At 51.6% G+C, this 20,484-nt stretch overlaps 1 protein-coding gene across 7 annotated transcripts in view; it reads right to left on the minus strand.

Moving 5' to 3' along the window:
- The window catches only part of ODF2 (outer dense fiber of sperm tails 2), a 38,411-nt gene extending 20,423 nt beyond the window's left edge, over positions 1–17,988 (minus strand). The window contains exons 1-12 of one of the 7 annotated variants that reach the window (XM_075560693.1): positions 17,807–17,937; positions 15,162–15,252; positions 14,160–14,276; positions 13,766–13,891; positions 8,913–9,083; positions 7,520–7,680; positions 6,690–6,819; positions 5,991–6,122; positions 2,378–2,449; positions 1,112–1,183; positions 900–1,016; positions 38–223 (exon numbers count right to left, since the gene is read on the minus strand). In XM_075560693.1, coding sequence (XP_075416808.1) covers positions 38–223; positions 900–1,016; positions 1,112–1,183; positions 2,378–2,449; positions 5,991–6,122; positions 6,690–6,819; positions 7,520–7,680; positions 8,913–9,083; positions 13,766–13,891; positions 14,160–14,267 — 1,275 coding nt within the window. In that variant the 5' untranslated portion in view covers positions 14,268–14,276; positions 15,162–15,252; positions 17,807–17,937. Of the gene's footprint in view, positions 1–37; positions 224–899; positions 1,017–1,111; positions 1,184–2,377; positions 2,450–5,990; positions 6,123–6,689; positions 6,820–7,519; positions 7,681–8,912; positions 9,084–13,765; positions 13,892–14,159; positions 14,315–15,161; positions 15,253–16,340; positions 16,362–17,806 lie in introns of those variants that run through there. The other 6 variants (XM_075560696.1, XM_075560692.1, XM_075560695.1 and 3 more) reach the window with 6 other exon arrangements.
- Between the last annotated feature and the right edge of the window lie 2,496 nt (positions 17,989–20,484).

Raw genomic sequence — 20,484 nt, forward strand, 5'->3', positions numbered from 1 at the left:
GCCACCCCGCACCCGCACTCCACCCAAGGCCTGCCACCTTGTCAGCAAGCTGCACGTGCAGGTGCTCGGCGTACTCCTCACTCTTCTCGGCTCGCTCCTTCTGGGCTCGGATGGCCTTCTTCAGGGTCTCTTTGTCGCGGTCGCCCTTCTGCTTCAGTTCCTTCAGCTGCTCCATGATGGCCTCCACTTCTGCCTTGTGCTGGTTCCCGCTGCGCTCCAGGTTCTGAGAGGAGGCAGGGACCAGGAGCAAATCCAGGGAGAGGGACAGAGACAAGAAAGGCAGTGGGGAGGCAAGGCAGCAGAGGCATGGGAGAGAGGGTTGAGAGAGAGACGAGGAAAAAGCCAGTCAGCAAGCAGGTGGGGGCTGTGAGCACCACTGGTGCCGGCCAAGCACAGCGCCTTCTGGGTTCCTCAAGGCCACCCAGCACTTCCCAGCTCTTAACCCCGTGTCTCCAGGGCGACAGAGCAGCCCTGGGGTCCTTCTCCCAGGCCTTTTAGCACCAATCACACTGGGGGCTAATGTCTGGCTTAGGCCTGCTTCCCACAGGCCAGGGCTGGGGCCACACTGGACTTGTTCAACTGTGTGTTTGCCCACCAAGCACAAGTAGGAGGGGAAAAAAGCTAACTCAGTAACAGGTTGCCCGTGCCGTCTGTCCTCACTTCCCCTCCTCCCTCAGGCACTCGGCAGGGGGATGATCAGCCAATGATCAGAGGCTTCGGGCTCGGGTGATCAATGGGCTCACACATGCACACTACTGGAGATCAGCTGCCTTGAGAACAGGTCTCTGTTCATCTCTCCGAAGCATGAGAGCTGGGCATGAGATGCGTGACTGCCAGACGGCCGTCACGTGGGCTGCCAGGCCCTTGCTCTTGCTTTCCCCACGGTGGGATGGATGTACCTTGATCTGCATGCATAGGCGACTGTTCTCCGCCTCTTTGCACCGAAGCTGCGCCTGCAGATGCCCCCGCATGGACTCCATGGACTTGGACAGCTCAGATGCGGACTTTGCTTGAGCCTTTGGAGAAACAGAGCCGGTGATGCCGACGCCAACACCGGAGTCGGCCTTCAAACCCAGCACTGCCCCCCCCTCCCGGTGCTCAGGATTGGTACCTTCTCACACTGGATTTCCTGCAGCAGTTCCTCCAGCTCCTTGTCCTTGTCTTGCAGGAGTAACAGCAGGCGCTGGGGGAGAGCACACAGGCATGTGCTCCCTGGGAAGGGGGAGGAGGCCCAACCCACAGAACACAGAGAGAGGTCGGGGAGTATCCAGCCCCCAAGGGCCCAGGAGCCAAATGCACCAGCCCTGTATCAAACTGTTTGGATTTTTACAGTCAGCGCATTTTTTTTTCTTCTGATGGTCCTGGCACTTCTTTCCGCATAATTCTTTTATAATTAAAAAAAAGTAGCATTGTGGAAGACATTAAAAAAACACCCAAGACCCTCCGAAGAAATCCCATAATCCCCCCCTACAACCAGATAAACCATTGCTACCAAACATGACGAAAGTCACATCACCTACACTCACGTTCGCCGTATCGCCATCAAATGTCCTACCTCTTTCAAAACACCTTGGTGTTTCCACTCACAACATGCTGGGCATACTTACATGTCACAGGAAGAGGGCGGAAAGGGCCCATGTTTTCTCATCTAGTCTATTTTCCACAATCGCAAACCAACACACAGCAGCAGCAAAAGGAAACAAGAAGGCTAAGGCCCAGAGCTGGGGATATAGGCTTAGGAATGATCACCAGGATGGCTCTATCTCCATGCCTCCCTCGCCCAGGCTGGCACTTTCCTGGGGCCTTTTGGTCAGCCATCAAGGGCCAAAGGCCAAACCTTGGGAAACAGGGCCTCCATCTTTCTTCCCTGTCTTGGAGACCCGCCATGGGCATGATGAATACAGAGGGAGCTCCAAGAGGGCTTGAGAAATCTATTCCACTTCTGGTCCAGACCTGCCACCTGCTTCACCATATACAGATGGTCATGGGACCCCAACCCCTCCACCGCCTTGTTTCTTCCATTCATCTTTGCAACCTGCCACCTGGAGAGGAACTGAAATGGTTCAGTACAAAGGGAGGCCTTCTCAGCTGTAATCAGAGTCAGGAAATCCAGGCATCTGAACCTGATGATCTAAAAATCCATCAGCACATAGAAGCAATTAGAGAAAATTGATCCACAATTTTGCCTTAAATAATCAAAAGCTTTTCTGTAGTAAGATGAGAAAAAAAAATCCATCAGCATGATTATCATCCCAAGGGGGGTGTTCTGCCTTTGTGGTTCCAGATCTCGAGTGACCCCGTGGAGCAGCCAGGACAGGGAAGATCACCCCGTTTTCTGGCCAGGGGGCTGCGGTGGGGCTGAGGGGCGTTATGTTACCGCTTTCTCTGAGTCTGCTTCTGCCAGCCGTTTCAACAGTGCTCCTTGTTGCTCCATCAGCCTGTCGGAATCCTTCGAGGGAAGTAAAAGGAGACCAAAGTTACCGAGCAGTAAACCCAGATGTCTATGTTGTGTTGAGTCTTTCCCACAAATGAATACCAATAAAGCCCAAATCACCCTCCCACCCACCTCCAATGGCTACCACTTTGAGACATTTTTTAAAACTGTAAAGATTTCCATCTTGGATGTGCTGACCCCTGCAATTTCCCCAAATATGGGAAACTCGACTGCATAATTTATGGTAGTGGGGGACTGCTTTCGCGCTCTCCCCTGGGGGTGGGGGGAAGGTTTCCATCTTGGAAATCCACAGGGGCAGTCAGTCAGAATGGACTCATGGACCATGAGTCTAAGATCTGAATTACCAGTGAGGCTTGGTCAAGCTCCACTCTTCCTCTTCTCTGAACTGCATGCTGACAGTCGGTGTGAACCTCCCTGTTCTCCCCAGGCACCTGAACCTTTGTTCTGTGACCCTTAGGAGGAGGTCACCCCACCCCTCCCTCCTACATGTCCCCTACAGAAGCCAAGTGAAACAGGCTTCCTGTCTCCTGAAGTTTCGCTGGAACCAAGGAGATGGGAGAAGCCAGCACTGTGGTTTCTCAGAAGCCACGCAGCAAGAAGGCCTAGGTCCGGGACCCGAGATAGAAGCTGCCCTCCCTCATTGCCCCTTGGATCCGTGCCTGCGCATGTCTTGTGGGGACACAAAACTACCTGACTCTTCTGCCATCATAGGCACACAGCTCACCAAATCCCCCTGCTCCAACGGCCACTGTCACCGCACCCATTTTACAGATGAGACTGAGACCAGAAGTGAGGCAGGCTGCCCAAGGGATCACAGATGAACATGGCCCTGAAGCAGATTCCAAATGCAAGCACTCTGCAGGTTCCCCACCCCTCAGCGCTTCCCCAGTCAGCACTCAGATGCAGCGGGAGCAGGGGTGCTGAGGGACAGGTGGGCACCTAGATCAGAGCCTCAACCCAAATAGGAGCACCGGTTCCAGGTGGGAGTCCAGATTAGCTAACCCTTCATCTCCAACCAACAGGAAAAGAGGTTTCTGAAAGCACTGTAGCAACACTAACAGCAGCAGGACAGCATGCGTGCCTACCTAACACACACCTCCTCTCTAATTCTCACATCAGCCCATGAGAAATCCCCATCCTACAGGCAGCAAGATGAAGCCCAGAGAGGTAAAACTGTCCAGGTACAAGTATTTGGAGACTAATGTAGCCAAAACTAGTAAAATTAATCGAAATGATCTCGCAATTCTAAAATAAGAAGCACACCAGCACCGTGTTCATGGGTGTTACAGGAAGATCTGTAACAGTAACATGACCCGGTCATTGTGTTGAAGTGAAATGCCTTGGGACAGCTCTTCTAGCCACATCTTTGTCACTCCCACCCAATGAGTGGGCGGGACCATGCAAACAGGGTGTGGAAACTCTCAGAGGGGCTGGTCAGTATGAGAGAGCCATCTCAGAAGCAGGGAGAAGGATGTGTCCCACAAGGAAGAACAGAAAACAGCAGAGTGCATGTGCGGTCCCTGTCTGAAACGACAGAAGCAGCCGTGGGGCCTTAAGTCGCAGCAGCAAGACCACGAGACAGAGCAGAAGCAGCATGCTGAACAGCAGCACCAAGATCATGAGGCAGAGAAACAGGTGGCAGGCTTCCCAGGCCATGGAACAAGGCAGAGGACCAAGGAACCACGTGGGTGAGAGGCCAAGGACCGGGGAGTGACATGCCAGCCAGCATGGCTAAGAAGCTCACTGTGCACAAGAAGAACTATATCCTTCAATTTTCACAGCCTGTTGGCTTCCCTAATCAACCCCATAATCTCTAGAATAGTCGGTGGGTTCTGTGGCCATTGCAACCCATTATTGAACGCAGCAGAGAAGTAGTGTGTCCTGGGAGAGATGGAGAAGGAAATTAGAGGGTAGAGGCAGCATTTCTGACTTCTGCCTTGTGGCAATCGGCCTTGTGCCAGTGTGGAATTGGATTCTCCTGCTCCCTGCTGAAGGCAGAAAAGGTCGAAATGTGGCCCCCGCGCCATTTCCTCAGTCAGTACAAGTTAACGATCTCAGGCCTCAAGGACAGAACTGGATCAAGTTCATAGAACTCATGTTGAGTGAAAAAAGCAAACTCCAAGGAACACACATGGAACAGCATCATTAAGGTAAAATTTGAAAACATGTCATATATATGTTGTTTAGGGTGACGTATGTGACACAGACCATCAAGTTCAAGAGAAAAATTCTTTCTGAGGGGAACTAAGAGGAGGTTCTCGCCAAAGCTGACACAAGAGGGACTGGTTTTATTTGGGCAACACACCTACAGCCTCAGCAGCGGAGTGAATCAGGCACACAGTCAGCAGGTGGAACCCGCCAGCCACTCTGTGGGTAAGATAAGGCTCTATCCACCTGTCAAGATTTAAAGTCTCAGAGACTAGAGTTCTACTCTGTCCTACAGGGTTCCTGTGAGTCCAAAGAGACTCAGTAGCAGTGGACGGATGGAGCAGTATGTATACCACTATGCATTATACTACAGAAGTTAAACACGGACTTTTAAAAAGACAAAGACGAGAGACTGACAACGTTTTCAAAAACATAAAAAACCAAGAGAAATGTTGTTTTATCAGCACCAGCATTGTGAGGCTCTCAGCATCCCTCCGGCTGGGGTCAACACGGAGACCACTATTAACGGCTTTTCAGCGGCAGCAGTCCCCCGCAATTTGGATGTGCCACTGACTCGCCTTCCTTCTACAAAGGTGCCTGAACTCGGGTCTGCACTCTCTTGGCTGTGTCTCGAAAATGGGCTGAACACCTCCCTTGACTCCCCACTGTCCACTCCTGACCTCTAAGGTCTCTCACTGGTCTCCCAAGGCAGCTGCAGTAACCAAGACAGTTTCTGGCTAAGGGCTGCTTAGCACTTTAAGTGAGTGATCCCATTAAATCCCCCGCGCGTGTCAGACCAGACCTCAGTTAAGATTTCTCTTTCCCTCCAGCCCCTTGGACGGACCAGAGGATGTGCACTGGTACAGACAGGAACTGGAAACACAGGGAATCCAAGACATATGATCCCTTCAGGACCAGTGCTGAGAGTGGTGATACTGGGAGGGTGGGGGTAAGGTAGGGTTAAAAGGGGGAACCGATTACAAGGATCTACATATAACCTCCTCCCTGGGGGATGGACAACAGAAAAGTGGGTGAAGGGAGACGTCAGACAGTGTAAGATATGACAAAATAATAATAATTTATAAATGATCAAGGGTTTAGGAGGGAGGGAAAAAAATGAAAAACGAGGAGCTGATTCCAAGAGCCCAAGCAGAAAGCAAATGTTTTGAGAATGATGCGGGCAATGAATGTACAATTGACGTAAGTATGGATGGTGATAAGAGTTGTATGAGTCCCCAATAAAATGATTTAAAAAAAAGATTTCTCTTTCACAATCTTCTCTCCATTTTAGACATGAGGTGAGGGAGGCTCAAACACGAGGGGCACGTAGCCCCAGAGGGATGGAGCTCAGTGGGAACCCTGCTGTGCCCACGGGCCAGGAGCTCACCTCTTTGCAATGCTGTTCCCTTAGCAGGTCCCGGAGGGTGCGGTTGGTCTCCTCAAAGGTGCTCAGCTTCTGCAGGAGAAGTTCCTTCTGCCTTGTCAAGGTGTTGATGTCCGTGCAGGTCATCTGTTTCTCCTAGAAGACAAACTGGTGGACTCAATGTGTGGGGCAGGGAGAGGCGGCGGCGGCACAGAGGCAGGAGCGGTGGAGAGCTTACGTAGTGCTGGGTGCCAAGATGCTTAACTAACAACAACTAAGGTTGTGTACAGGGTCAGGGTCGTTAAAACAACAGGTTTCCAGGAGGATGGAGGAGGTCGGACTAGAAGGATGGACAGGACTCTGAATCTGCTGCAAGAGGAGGGACGAGGGCCAAAGAGCCTCCTGGAGGTGGCAAGGGAGGAGGGATGACACTTGGTGGCTTAGACTTGCGGGAATCAGCCGCAGGCCTTGCCTCAGTCTGACCCTGGGAGACCCATGACAAGGTCTCCTCAGAGGCCCTGGCCACCAGAGGTCATCATCAAGGGCTAGTTGTCTGGGGAGTAGAAGTATGGGGGAGGGGGCTCAGAAGCCAAGGGAGCCCTCTCTGAGCTTGATTATGTCACAGTCAGCCTGATGACTGCACAAAGACCCCACCCCCGGCTGGGGCTACCCCTTCAGAGGCCAGCGCCCAGCCTGGGGTTGTCCAGCTTGCTGGCCTCCTACCGTTTTCAGCTTTCCGATGGTATCCTTCAAGGCCATGACCTGCTTGGCCGCGGCAGCGCCATCCATCTCAGCCTCGACCAGTTTGGACATGAGGCACTCCTTCTCCTGCTGGAGGTGTTTCTTCTGAAGCCTGGGGCCAGACAGAACGGCTCTATGAGCCCTCTCGGGCCCTGCCCATCCAGAGCTCCGAGGCTCGCCTCACAATGCCCTGCCAGGTCCCCTCCTGGTCAGGGACCGTGGGGGATGGGAGGCAGACAGCGCTTCCAGCCTGAGTAGCCTCTGGAAGGGCACGGGTCAGAAGTCACATTTCCATCTAGGCATCAGACCAGGGCGCCTCCACACGGTGATGCCACCAGTGGTCCTAGCCCTCACCTGTGCCACCTGTCCTACATACCACTACCCCCATCTGCTCTCCACACTGCAGCCAAACCCAGTCACCCCATTCCCCTGTCTGAAACGCCCCTTCAAAGAGCTGGTCATGGCCAGCCTCACTGGAACCTCGTTCTCTCGGCCCACCTCCCTTCTCAGGTCCTGGCCCTCTGGCCACTTTTCAACGGCAAACTTTCCCGCGCACACTGCTCCCACTAGCTAGCATGCTTCTGACCCCGTGCCCCAAGATCCTACCTGGCGGCATCTCTCCCAGGACCCCTGCTCCACCTGACGTCATCTCATCTAGAAAGCCTTCCCTCCCACTACATTCCACGGGGGCTTCCTTGTTCCTCAGACTGAGAATCCGAAATGCAAAGGGGGCAATTCCTTGTGTGACTTCCTCGTGTTGCCCAGCTGGGGCGGAGCGCCGCCTGGCCTGAGGGAGGCGGGCGCCATCTTACACGGTGTAGTCCTTCTCCTCCTTGATGCGCTCGATGTTATGCCGGAGCACTGTGTTCTCGTGCTCAGTCTCAGCCAACTCGTGGGCCACCTCTTCTAGTTCTTCCTTCCTCTCCTCAAGGAACCGCTTGGCCATCTGGCGCTCGCCCTTCTGCATCTTGACCTGCACAAGGGCGCACAGGCAAAGGTCACTGAGGGGAGGTTTTGCCTCACGGCTCAGTTACACCGATCACTTTGACCCCAAACATGGACACCTTGGATTTTGAGAACACTGTAGCTATACAGACCCTGTGCCGGGGCTTTTACGGGGAGCAATCTCAGTGAAGCCTTCCAAGGCCTCTCTGGGTAGATAGCATTTCTCTCCCTTTATAGATGAGGAGACTGAGCGGAGAGGCAGGATTCAAGGCTCGTATGGTTCAGCTAGCCTACCATTGTCACTAAAAAGCCCCGGCACCTGTAGGCTTAGGGGAAAGAGGCTGTTGCTAGGCAGCCAGCCCCAGGTTCTCCAGAAGGTTCTTAGGGCCCCAGGTACAGGGTGGAGGATTAAAGACACAGGCCGTGTTAGCAGTCAAGACCTGGATCGACTGGCAGACTCCAACTTCCTAGTTGGGAGTCTTGGATATCTGGGGGTCTAATTCCAATTCCATTGCCATATCTCATCCAAAGAAACGGTCGAGGAAGTAAGGTCAAATTTTCTTGGCCTCTTTGGGGCTATTTCAGTTGTCATTTCATCTCTAAAATAAGGTCAGTAGCTTACTGATCAGATAGAGACTGGTGGGTCCCCCCAAGACTAAGGCCCTTAGCCACCCTTCAGGTCTGAAAGGGAACTCACACCCAGGGCTCAATTTTCAGCCATACAACAGAAAGATCTATAAGGAGAACAATAGCACCTGAGGTTGGCTCACCTTTGAATAATGAACCATTTGAAACCAAAAAGGCAGCAATGACCCAAGAGCAAAGTTCCGAAGAGTTCGGAGAGGAAGAGGAGGAGAAATGGGAAACAGTAAGATGAGTGACATGGCGTTGTGGGGACGGCAATCAGTGACATGGAGCTGAATCTGTACGGGCTGTTGAGTGGAAAACCGATCTGCTCGCTCCTACCCTCACCTAACTGACAGTGTAAGAAGTTTTTAAAGGTAAATTAATAAAATGGGGACAATACCACTCCCAGCTTCATAGGATAGGGAAAAAATAAAAACTGGGACAATCACTCATGAAGTGCAGGAGGGTAAGAGCCGGCCTTATAGCTGGCCCCTTATCTGGAGTGGCCCCAGCTACCCACAGTCCTGGGCCACTTGGGAAAGTAGAAGAGGCAACAGAGGGGAGGGGCCACCAGGAATTCACTGGCCATTTCCATGCATGCTCGCACATCCCACAGTCCCCCAATCCCCTCACCTCAGACTTGAGACAACCGACCGCGTTCATTAGACTGTCAATTTTCTTATCATAACGGTTCATTTTACAGTGACCAGAGTCGTCATCTTCTGTTGAGAGGTCGCTTAAGCGCATCACTGAGACCAATTTTTCTGAAGATGGCGGCGTGATTTCCAGGCAATGAGGTGGATTCTGACAGAGAGGAAGGGCAGACACATGAACCTGTCGTCAGTTTGTCCCCTTGGGGATGAGGCGGGGAAATGGCCCAGGGAAGAGGCACGGGCAGCACCCACAGTTAAATGTTTGGGAGAACCACCTACACAGAGTTTAAAACCTTCATGACAATGATAAGTTGGAAAAATAAAAGATGATATTAAAAAAAAAAACTGGCAGAAATACTAATACCCAAAATTGGCAAGTTAGGGCAATAGATGTCTTCTATTGGGTGGAAATGAAATATGCCGAAAGTATTTTAAGTGAATCAAGAATGATCAAAGGTGGATTTTTAATTATGGGGTGGGCCAATCCACAGTAAAAGGCGGAGGAATTCAAATAGGGGGCAGGTATTTTTATGACACAAAGAAATTTTGTATCTAGGACTGACCGTTGCTACTGTGGCTATGGATAAAACATTAGGAGTGCATACTGAACTATTAGACTGGTGTCAGGTCTGAAAAATATGGCAGCCGGAAAGATACAGATTCTTTAATGCATGTGTTGGGCTGCATACTTTTCTTCATTAAAAACAATAACAAAGTATTATAAACTGACGTCAGGGTTCCCATGTATTTTTGATATACTGAACTTGACTCTCCTGTAAGTTTCTTCCCCCTCATCAGTTTATACTGACAGAATAAGTAATTGTCACTTCTCCTGGCAGGTGTGGCTCTTTGCCCTCGCACACTGAGGTGCCTAACCTTCTGTGCCTGCTGTTGGCTGTCAGGAACAGAAAAGAGTGCTCAGTAAGAGGCTTCACTGTTTATCGACTAGGCCTCACGGGATGTGATTTAGAAATTGCACGTGCACTTTGCTTACAGCAATTCTATTTCTAGGGATCAAGTGAGAGTAACTCAGAATGCCAATCTGTTGAAATTCAAGGCAAAGGTGAAGTTAAATGTAGAACAAGATAGTACTGGTTAAATCCATACTGGTAAATACACACACAATGGAATACGGCCTTAACATAAATCATGTGCAGTGTAGAGATAATCAAAATAGGTGAGAAAAAGATGTTGACACCCAGCAAGTAAAACATGGTCCCATTTTTACAAAAATGGAAAAAATGTAACAATTCATACCTGAGTTCAGGCAGCCTTCCCACTTAGTTTACATGGAGTCCCTTACGTGGGTGGCGGGATCAAGGAGTTTTTAAAGGAAAAAAGCTTCTTTTACTTTCTAATAGGAGTAAAATATCAAATCTACAAATACCATGACTACCACTGCTCCCAAGTCAATTCCGACTCCTAACAATCCTACAGAAGAGTAGAACTGTTTCCCAAGGTCTCTGAAACCAGTCTTCATGGGCGTAAAAAGCCTCAACTTGTTCCCCCAGAGTGGCTGGTGGGTTTGAACTGCTGATCTTGTGGTTAGCAGCCCATCACTTAACGCTGAACCACCAGGGCCCCTTGATTGTGCCAAGTGGGAGCGAAGCTGGTGCTTTTGTTTCTGCCCGGGTGATGCTTACGCACGGGCCACTCAGGTGCATTCAAGTTTGTAAAACTTCACGGAGTAGGAACCGATTACAAGGATCTACATATAACCTCCTCCCTGGGGGATGAACAACAGAAAAGTGGGTGAAGGGAGACGTCGGGCAGTATAAGATATGACAAAATAATAATTTTTAAATTATCAAGGGTTCATGAGGGAGGGGGGAGAGGGAAGGGAGGTGAAAAATGAGGAGTTGATGCCAGGGGCTTAAGTGGAGAGCAAATGTTTTGAGAATGATGAGGGCAAATGTGCTTTACACAATTGTATGTATGGATTGTGATAAGAGTTGTATGAGCTCCTAATAAAATAAAAAATTTTTAAAACTTCACTGGGTCATGGTGATGACACATGTAACTTTCTGTGCTTTTCAACAAAAAGTTTTGATTGCCAGATTTGCATACAAGGGTTACAGCAACTGTTTTTCTATTTTTCAAATTTCCATAATGAACGCAAAAGAAATTCCATACTGGAATGTCTTCTCCCTATTACTCTTAGGGAGAGTGAAAAAATATGGATCTCTTTTCTTCCACAGACAACAGACAACCTGAAGTACCAGCCGAAGGTGTTTTAAACTGCAAACAAGAAACCACACATGCACACAGCGGCTGCTGGACTCCAGTTCCAAGTGCACTTTGTCGACAAGACAGGCAGAAGTGGGCCAGGGCCTCTCAGGAATTGGGAAGCGGAACAACCAGAGGGAGGTGCCTAAGAGCTGGCCCGAGAGAGGAGGGCTGAAAACAGCAACAAGAGCATTTGCTGAGACTGCACCAGTCACCTCCTCTAGGATTCTGCGGCTTCAGGACAAGTTGGCATGGGGCCTTTCATCGAGGATCACAGCTCCTAGCAACCCATGTCAACAGAAAGCCAATTTTCATAGCAACACACCTTTACACTTTGAAGCTATCACACTCTCACTTTTACAAAATGCATTCAAAGTCCATACAAAATAAAAACAGTATAAAGCCTCCCCCACATCCCACAGCTCAGAGGTAATCACTGCTTGCCACTTTTAGTATATCCTTCCAGAAAATGTTATGCACATGTAACAGATACATTAACGTTTTTTCCTTCCCCCCTGAAAGTAGGATGAAATGACTCTGTGCAACAGGCTAGCGGGTGGACAGGTGTTTACTTGGGTGAAAGGGAAGATAGTACACCAGAGGGAGATGGGGGAAAAAGGGGGAAGAAAAAGATAAGTTTCAAATGGTGAATGCAAAAAAAGGGAAAAAATGACTTGATATGTACTCTGTGGTACTATGCTTTATCATCTAGAAATAGCTACACCTCCAGCTTGTGAACTGCAAGGTATTCCATTGTATGGATATCTTATCCTAATTTAACCAATACCCTCCTGACAGCTTACAGCCAATTTTCTCTCCATACAAGCAATGTGCCAGCAAACAGCTGGACATATCCCTGTATTTGCACTCCTCTGTGGCTTTTGGAAGAGCAATTCTTGGAAGCAAAAGGGTAGAATCAATGTTTGGCTAAAGGCGGTCTGAACACTCTCCAGCATGGCTGGACCAATTCACAGACCTGTCACAGGGGCTGCAAAGGTTTGCGGATCTTCCATGTGTGTCCCCGACAAGTCCTTGGGAACCTTTGTCCCATTCAATGAAATGAGGGCTCATTTTAGTTTTTAAAATATATGGCTTAAGACACAGTTAACTAGAGATTAAGCTGCAAGTGCTAGAGGAGCCTCTGTGGAAAATGATTTTGCCCTAATAACTGTGGTGGGACCAGAGACAAGCTCCTGGCTTGGGGTGTTTGAGGTATTTGCAATGCTTCTGGTCTTTTGTCATGAGCGACTGCAAGGACTAACTGGACGTCACCACAGAGAGCACAAACACGGGGCTCAAGTAGAAAGAAAATGTTTTGAGGAAGATGATGGCAACCTATGGACAAACATGCTTGACACGATGGGTGCAGCATATATCGACTGTGATAGGAGCTGTAAGCGGCCCAATAAATGATTTTTTTAAAAAAAGAAAGCACAAAGATGGAGAGTGGAACAGCCCATTTTTTTTAATAGCAATTATCCTTTAAAATATATCTATGGCTTTCACTAGCATTTCACTGATTATTAGTGAGGGTCACAGTAAAAGTACAGGACAGCACTTTCATTTCAATCTTCCTTACATTTTAAATATATATAAATGTGTGTCTGTGTGTGTTCTTGCCATTTATTCCCTCAATATCCCACACTACCTTTAAAGCTTTATTGGTGAAAACTAAACTGTGAGGTTATGATGATAAACTTAAGAAGAATTCCTTTTCTTTTTGATTTCTAATTTCAAAATACAAAGAAAAAAATCTCTCAAAATAATCCAACGGTTGTCATCTTAAGGCAGGCCCCCGTCCTTTATCTCAAAGATGCATGGCTTTTGCGTCACCTAATTCACAATAAAATGTTTACACGGGAAAAAGAAAAAAGCCTTTGTATAAAACATGGCCCCTCCAAAAAAACAAACATGGCCCCAAACTCTTAGCATTGTCTTATGATGTGATTTCCTATTGCACTTGATTGGAATGGCAGCATGATGAAGGCAGGTCTGCCTGGCTCCAGCAGTCCCTCCAGCGCCCAGCCTTGCCTGGCATGTAGGAGGCACTCAATAACTGTGTGCTACGGGGATGAAGATGGCTGGCTGTAGGGGAAGGTAAGCCATGCTGAGGTGTGGCTGGAAGAAGACCCTAAGTGGTTGGGATGGCGTATATGGAACGTGTGCATGGTCTCCTAGGAGGACTTTGCAGACAGCAATGCTTCCTTGGCTAAGTCCTTTCTGGAAATAGACAGACTTTTTTCTATTATGCTTCAGATACTATTAACAATGACAGGGGAAGGGCACTCCATGCTCCTCACCTATAATCGGAGTGGCCAAGACTACACACCTCTGGGTGAGACAGACACCTTTGAGCCCTCGCCTCGGCCACTACCTCTGTAAGCCTTTGTTTCCACATTGGTAGAGAGAGCTAGCTGAGCCAACCCCAGAGCCGTCCACTGTGGAGGCTCAGAAAACGGGCCCGGGCTCAGTGTTCAACATGGTGCTCACTAAATGGGGCCAGTCCGAGGTTTAGAACAGACACAGCTGACCCTAATTCCTACCGAGTTTGAGGCCTTTGGAATCTGACCAGTCCGAGAAGGAACGCCTGAACAAGAATGAGCCTACCTCCCACTTGCATCCCACATGCCGGGCAGATGACTTTCCAGGGGGCATCCAAGGTACCTTGGTTTTCACCCGGACACTCCGCCGCACATTCACGGTGTCCCCTTTCATTCCGCGCTTATGAGATTTCTGTGGAAACGGACAAACCCAGGGTCACTTCCGAGCACGGCTGGCCATGGCATCACTCTGCTGGTGTCCACCTCCAGGTCTGCAGGGGAGCCTCCTCTCTCTAGGTTTCTGGAGGACCATTCGGCCTACCTTCTAAGTGGACAACTCATCACCAAAGGACAGAGTACTCGTCTCCCAATCCTTGGCTGGTAGGAGCTCGAGGAGGCTGAGCGGAAGGGGCGATGCCCTCGTCCACAGCAGAGGCCTCGGCTCGGTGGCATGCGCCTACCTGGCTGCTGGTCGCTGATGGTTTCGGGAGTTTTTTTATGTGGACGTGGACAGGGGTGTTCTCATCCACGTGAACATGTAAGGGGGGAGTTGAAGAGCGGTCCTTCATGGTTCACTTCTGGCAGGCAGGGGAGGACAACATAAAAAAAGGTTGATCTGTGGATGAGTAAACTGGGCATAAAAACCAGCTTGGTGAGAGGGCGGGGAGGGGCCGCACTGAAAGCCTAGCCACCAAGCACCAGCAGAACCACAACAGCATGCAGGTGGAAACTGAGGCAGCAGTGCTGTTCAGCAAGCTCCTGGAGAGACCTCAGCTCAGGCCCACCAGGGAGATCAGGCCCATGCGAGCAAGAGGGCTGGGAGGACACAAGTTCTGTGGAAGAGCCCAGAACCAGCTCCCAGAGCACCAGGGCGGGCAGAATCGCCTCTCCAGCCTGCTGGAATGCAGAGTGCCTCCTAGGATTGAGAGTAGCACGGGCGGAAAGCAGACAGAATCTTCGACACCACACTGACCCAAGCGTCAAGCATGCGGATTAGCGCAGCAAGCATGTCAAATGGTTAGGTCACAAAGCACCGCAGGCAGCAGGCAAGCCCGAGACCACGTCCACAAAGAGCTGGAGGTCACGCCAAGGATGAGAAGGGCAAGAAAAACCACCGGGGCAGAACCCTGACGACACACCTGTCCCCCACGGCCAGGCAGGCCTCCAAGTTCCATCCTCTGCGGGTGCCCCCTCACCCCCACCCCTTTCTTGAGGGGCAGAAAATGAATTTTAAAGGGCTTTTTTTTTTTTTGGAATTTTCTGGAAGGATACGATTAAAACAACTTTCTCATCTCCTGGCAACCTCGCTACAGGCAAAAAAAAAGTCGGCAGAATAAGCATGGCAATACCTAGCAGGCCACCAGATGGCGAGGGGTGTCTGGCAGGGCACGGTAGCTTCTAGGAAAAAAATGGGGCAAAGCATTTTTGGGTGGGGAGACAGACCAGAGAAGCACGTCACCTACCGTCACAGTTACACTGGGCGCTCCACAAGGTGTTCGCAAGACCTTTTTCTGCGTCAGACTCGTGACTCCGTTCTTCCCACACGTTGGAAACCTGCACCCGTGCACAAGAACCAGGTTATAGGCAGAGTACTATGGTTCTCCTACTGCTGAGACCTCCTGGTACTACACACTGCATTGAGTGGCTAACAAGTTCACAGCTAGGAGAACCAGTTGGACATGACTCAGCTCCCTCCACACAAGCCACACATATACATGGTGTCCCCAGCAGTGGGATGGTAAAAGGAGGTGTGATGGGCCTTGGGCCAGCTGGTCTTTTAAGCTGCCATCGCATCACACACATTGTGACCTTTCACTGGAGAGTCCAGTTAGCATCCTGACAGGTGACCAAAAGGCAGGCAGCCCATGAGCAGCGGCCAAGGTACTAGCTTGGCCAAGGATAAAAGTCTGGAGCAGTGCCCAAACCAGCAGCAGCAGCAGCCCTAGAGAACTGCTCAGGGAATGAATGAGTGGTGCAGGACAGAGAGCATTAGACTCACTGAGACTAAACTCAGGGAAGGAAGACCAAGAACAGGAAAACACTGTCCCAGATTTCATTTGCTGCCTTTTACACTCCTGAGAAGGAGGCTTGTTTTGTTATTCACTTTGCTTATATTATACATGTACAGACAATTTGTAAGTAACAGCAAAATTTTAATTTGCTCCAAACCTTTGGGCAGAAACATATCCAAGAATTCCAAAACAGGGGTGCGGGATTTCAAAAGATAATTTTGGCCCATCCCACTGCCTCCTGAAAGCCTCAAAATACCACCTTGTCCTTCCCACAGATGGAAGGGGGAAATAAAGCAACATTAAGACATGTGGACACTTTGTGCACTTTGCTGTGTATTTCACCCTGATGTTAAAAGACACAAAATGTTACTGAGCCCTATTCATCAGAGTTAGCCAATATCACCACACCGGAGCAGAAACTCCCCCCCACCACCACTGGTACCACTCGCTGAAGGCCAATCAATAGATTTGGACAATTTCTCCCTCTTTGGGCTACCCGTCAAAGCACCTTGATTCCATCAACACCTTGGCTCACTGTCAGACAGATCCACCACCCACACCACTTGTTACTTATTTACACTTGGCTTCCTTTCCAAGAGAAGCTGAGCTTAGTACTCCACTGAGACACACCTTGTGCTCCTTGGTGACCTGTTTGCTACCGGGAAACTATGGTACCTGGAAAGGGAAGGCGGGGAGGGGAGGCTGGAAGAAGGGGCCAGGGTGAGATTTGTTTCCTTCCTTCCTTTGAAAAGTTATTAGATGTTCTGGTCCATTATTTCAGGGCACAGAATGGGGAAGCTGAGAGAAGCCTCCAGGACCCCGCCTGAGGATTTCTGACCGCCTCTCCTGCCCTCGGGTGGCGGCACCCCCCCACTGGCAGCGAAGTACCTGGGGGAGCCGCCTGAGGATGAGGCAGACATGGCTAGGCATCAAAGCGCAAAGGTGGGCAATTGGGTCAGCAGGCTCTGCTCAGGGGGGGGCCCAGAGGGGCTTGTCAATGAGAATCTCAGGGGCCAGGCATCAAACGTCCTCTTTGAGGGGAAGAGGGTGGAAGCTTTGGGGCAGGTGGGTGGAAACTTGGAGGCGCTCCTCCACTGTCCAAGTCGCACAGCAACTGTCCTGCCAAAGTGGGGGGGAGGGGAGACAGGAGAGGCTGAGCGCCCTGCGGGGGTCCAGAGGTGAGTGGAAGTCACTCCCCTCTCTGGGGCGGGGTAAAAGGGGCAGAACGGAGATTCAAGGGACCACCATGCCCGGAACCCTCCCGGGAGGGAAGGTGGTTGGCTACAAGGGGGAAAACCTGAGTTGCTGGTGAGCGTGCGTGCGTAGAGGGCAGGTGAGAACCAACGGGCCCCAAGTGGGCCCCAAGGGGCCGGAACCCGAGCAGCTAGCGGGAGGGATGTTCGGGGCGGGGCCAAGGCAACAGTCTCCTAGGAGAAGGGGCGTTCCCGGCAGAATAAATACCCTGAGCGGGCCAATCGAGTTCGGAAGAGGGAGGAGTGCCTGCCGGGGAATGGCCCTAGCCGGTGGGGAGGGCGGCTGGGATCCGCGGGAGCCGGCGGGGAGTCGAGCGTGGAGCTGCGGCGGGTGGCTCCTTGAGGAAGCGGGGCAGGGCGCCCTGGGGAGGCCCCGTGGGCGGGGAGCGCTCCAGCGGCCCCCGGGGACGAGTCAGTAACTGCTGCGCGGTGGTGAAAGCCGGCCCGAGGGGAGGACGCGGCGGAGCGGGCGGCCGAAGGCCAGCGGCGGGCGAGAGCGCGGCGCCGGGCTCCGTGGGTGCCGAGGAGGGACGACCACCCACCGGCAGGCAGGAGGGGAGCGGCTTCTGCCCATAGAAGGGCGAGGCCCTGCCAGCGGGCAGCGGAGGAGGGAGGCCGGCCGGCCCGCCCGTTAGCGGGAGAAGGAGAAGGCCCGCGCCGGGGGGCGGGGCGGCGGGTCGGGTTCTGAGGGGAGCGGGCCGTGCGCGCCCCAGGGCTGGTGGCCGCGGCGACCCTGGCGGGGTCAGGAGGCCCAGGCGACCCCGGCCGACGCTGGCAACCGGCGAACCCGCCCCCCCCCCCCGCCCGCTCGCGCGGGCTGAGGCGGAACGCCCTGGGTCCCACCTGCCGGCGGCCTCTCACCAGGAGCGACACGGCTGCGCCCAGAAACGCCTCCTTATGAAGTCGTTGAAATCGGAGGCCAGGGTCGTGCCATGGAGACGCCGCGGCGGATGCAGTCCGGCTCCGGCGGCGACTCCTCCCCTTTTCCGCCTCCTTTTCCGACACCCGGTCGGCAGCTCGCCCATTGGCCAGTTCAAACCCCCTAGTGAGCCGCACGGGTTTCGCCATGAGGGCCAGCCCCCAGCGTCACAGAGACGCCCACCCTGCGGGAAGCTCCGCCTACTTCCGGGCCGCGCTCGCCGTGGCCATGGAGACGGGCGACGCCGGCGGCAGGGGCTTGCAGGGGCTTGCCCCGCCTTGCCCCAACTCGCGGGCCGGCCCCTGCCCCTCCGCCATTGTTTCCTTTCTCCCTGTCTTCGCGGAGTCAGACTCCATCCACGTTCCGATGACTAAGGTGCCCAAAGCACCCACTGCCCTTGCTGCATAGTGCGAAGCCCAGGGTCTGGGAAGGGTCACAGCAGCTGTGCTCACAACTGGCCAACTTAGTTCAATCTGGGTTGACCACGTCGGGTCCCCAGTGCAGGGTACAGAGATGGAGCTGGTTTCGTTCGGCACACCACCCAGGCGCCCCCTCCTCCCACCTCACTGAAGAAGCAGACATAGCGAGGCATTGACCTTTGATGAAAGGCTCCACCTTCTCATTGCTCTTCGCAGCCCTTTTGCTCCATGTGCTTGTGTGTGTCTACACGCCTGTCCCTTTGAAGTCCAGGTTGGGATGCCATCTTCTCTGCATCGCAGCCAATCACGTGGCTCAAGGTGCCACCTTGGATTCTGGGAGCCTTTAACATTCTCAGGGACAGCCTTGACAAGAGTCAGCCTGTGCATGCCTTGAAATCCTCATCTTAAGGGACTTTACCACCTCAACCACCAGGTCACACACTCTGCCATCTTAAATTCTAACTTCCCCATCTCCTAAGAAAATCCTGCTTTGGGGCCTTCTCACAGCCAAATGCCTACCATGTTCTTAAACGTCAGGGCACCCTCCACTTCTCGCCTCCTTTTTCTCTTTGGTCAACAAATGATCCCCAATCCCTGTTGTAGCCCAACCACGTAGTGCTCAGCAAAGATCAACTCCACGATGTGGAAACAATGGCCTCCACTATCTTAATTGCCCACATTTTTTGATTGGGGGCCTGGGAGACTCAGTGCTCTTTGATAAATGCACCAAACAGCCTGGTGGCCCTCAAAGGCTGGACTGCTCACTCAGCTGACCATGACTTAGCCCTCATGCTGATGTCCAGGATATCCCCCTCATTTAGTTCCAAAGACATTTTTTTAAATAATGCCACCCTAATCTTAATTTCCACTTCGAATTGTGGGGCTGGAGAAAAATATTGAAAGTACTGTAAGTTCTCTCTCCGGGCTAGATTTACACCTCGGTCCTTGGCTCCGCACAAGAAAGAATTCACACCTGGTTCGTGATCCAAGTGAGTTTAATGAGAGAAGAAGTTTCAGGTTTTACGCGGCACCCATAGGATTCCTCCCGACCATGCAGCCTGGCAGAGACTGCTCTCGGCATCACGCAAAGATCTCTCTCCCAAGTTCTTTCTCAAGTTCTCTCCCCAGTTTCTTTTCCCTCCCCCTCGCTCCTGCCTTTTTAAGGATTCCAGGGGGAGGCGTGGGGGACGACCCCAGATCGACCCCATTGGCTGAATTGCAATCACCTGGCCCAGGTGGGCTGATCCAGGTTTAACGCCCACCCATGCCCACTGCAGGGAAAACCTAGGCCTTTGTTCTTGTGCTTGGCTCTCTTGGGCTGTGTCAATGGACATCCTATCCCTACCTATCTGCCTAACACCACCTCTTCAACACTGCCCAGCATTTGTTCTGTCTCTAGACCCCTGTGACTTCTCCAGACATTTTCATCTTCCCTAGCCCAAATTCCCTGTTTGGTAGAGAAAACAATCGAGCCGTCAAATGAAATTTCCCTCAGCCTTCTCCTATTAACTTACCTCAGCCTTAAATCACCCCATCATAGGAAGAGATGTGCTTCTTGCTGCCCAAGGAAAACATCTTGCTTCAACACCTAGGGCAAACAGCTCTATAAAATTTTCCTATCCCCTAAGAGTGGTTCTCAACCTATGGGTCATGACCCCTTTGGGGGTCAAATGACCCTTTCACAGGGGTCACCAGATTCATAACTAGCAAAATTACAGTTATGAAGTGGCAACAAAAATAATTTTATGGTTGGGGGTCACCACAACACGAGGAACTGTATTAAAGGGTCATGGCATTAGGAAGGTTGAGAACCACTCTCCTAGGACAAATGAGTCTCAGTGTTCTCACATGCAGTAGGCTAAGGTTGATTTAAGTCTAATAAATGTCAAGCAGGAGTTCTGGTGGCATCTCGGAGTAGCAATCAGCTGCTAGCAGAAAGGTTAGTATTTCTAACACGCCAGCTACTCTAGAGGAGAATGATGTGGCAGTCTGCTTCCTTCACCAGAGAAGGTCCTGCCCCGCCCACATTGGGTTCACCTACTCTTGCTACCCTACGGACATCCATGAGTCTTCTACAGCTATGGAGCCGTTACAAGAAAGTCAAGCTCAGCAGTAACACAGAACTGGGGGATAGAGAGCAGCTATCAAGCCCACCATGTGATCAGGAACGAGAGGTCAGGTGG

Source organism: Tenrec ecaudatus, chromosome 10 (assembly GCF_050624435.1).
Source record: "Tenrec ecaudatus isolate mTenEca1 chromosome 10, mTenEca1.hap1, whole genome shotgun sequence".
Taxonomy (NCBI): Eukaryota; Metazoa; Chordata; class Mammalia; order Afrosoricida; family Tenrecidae; genus Tenrec; species Tenrec ecaudatus.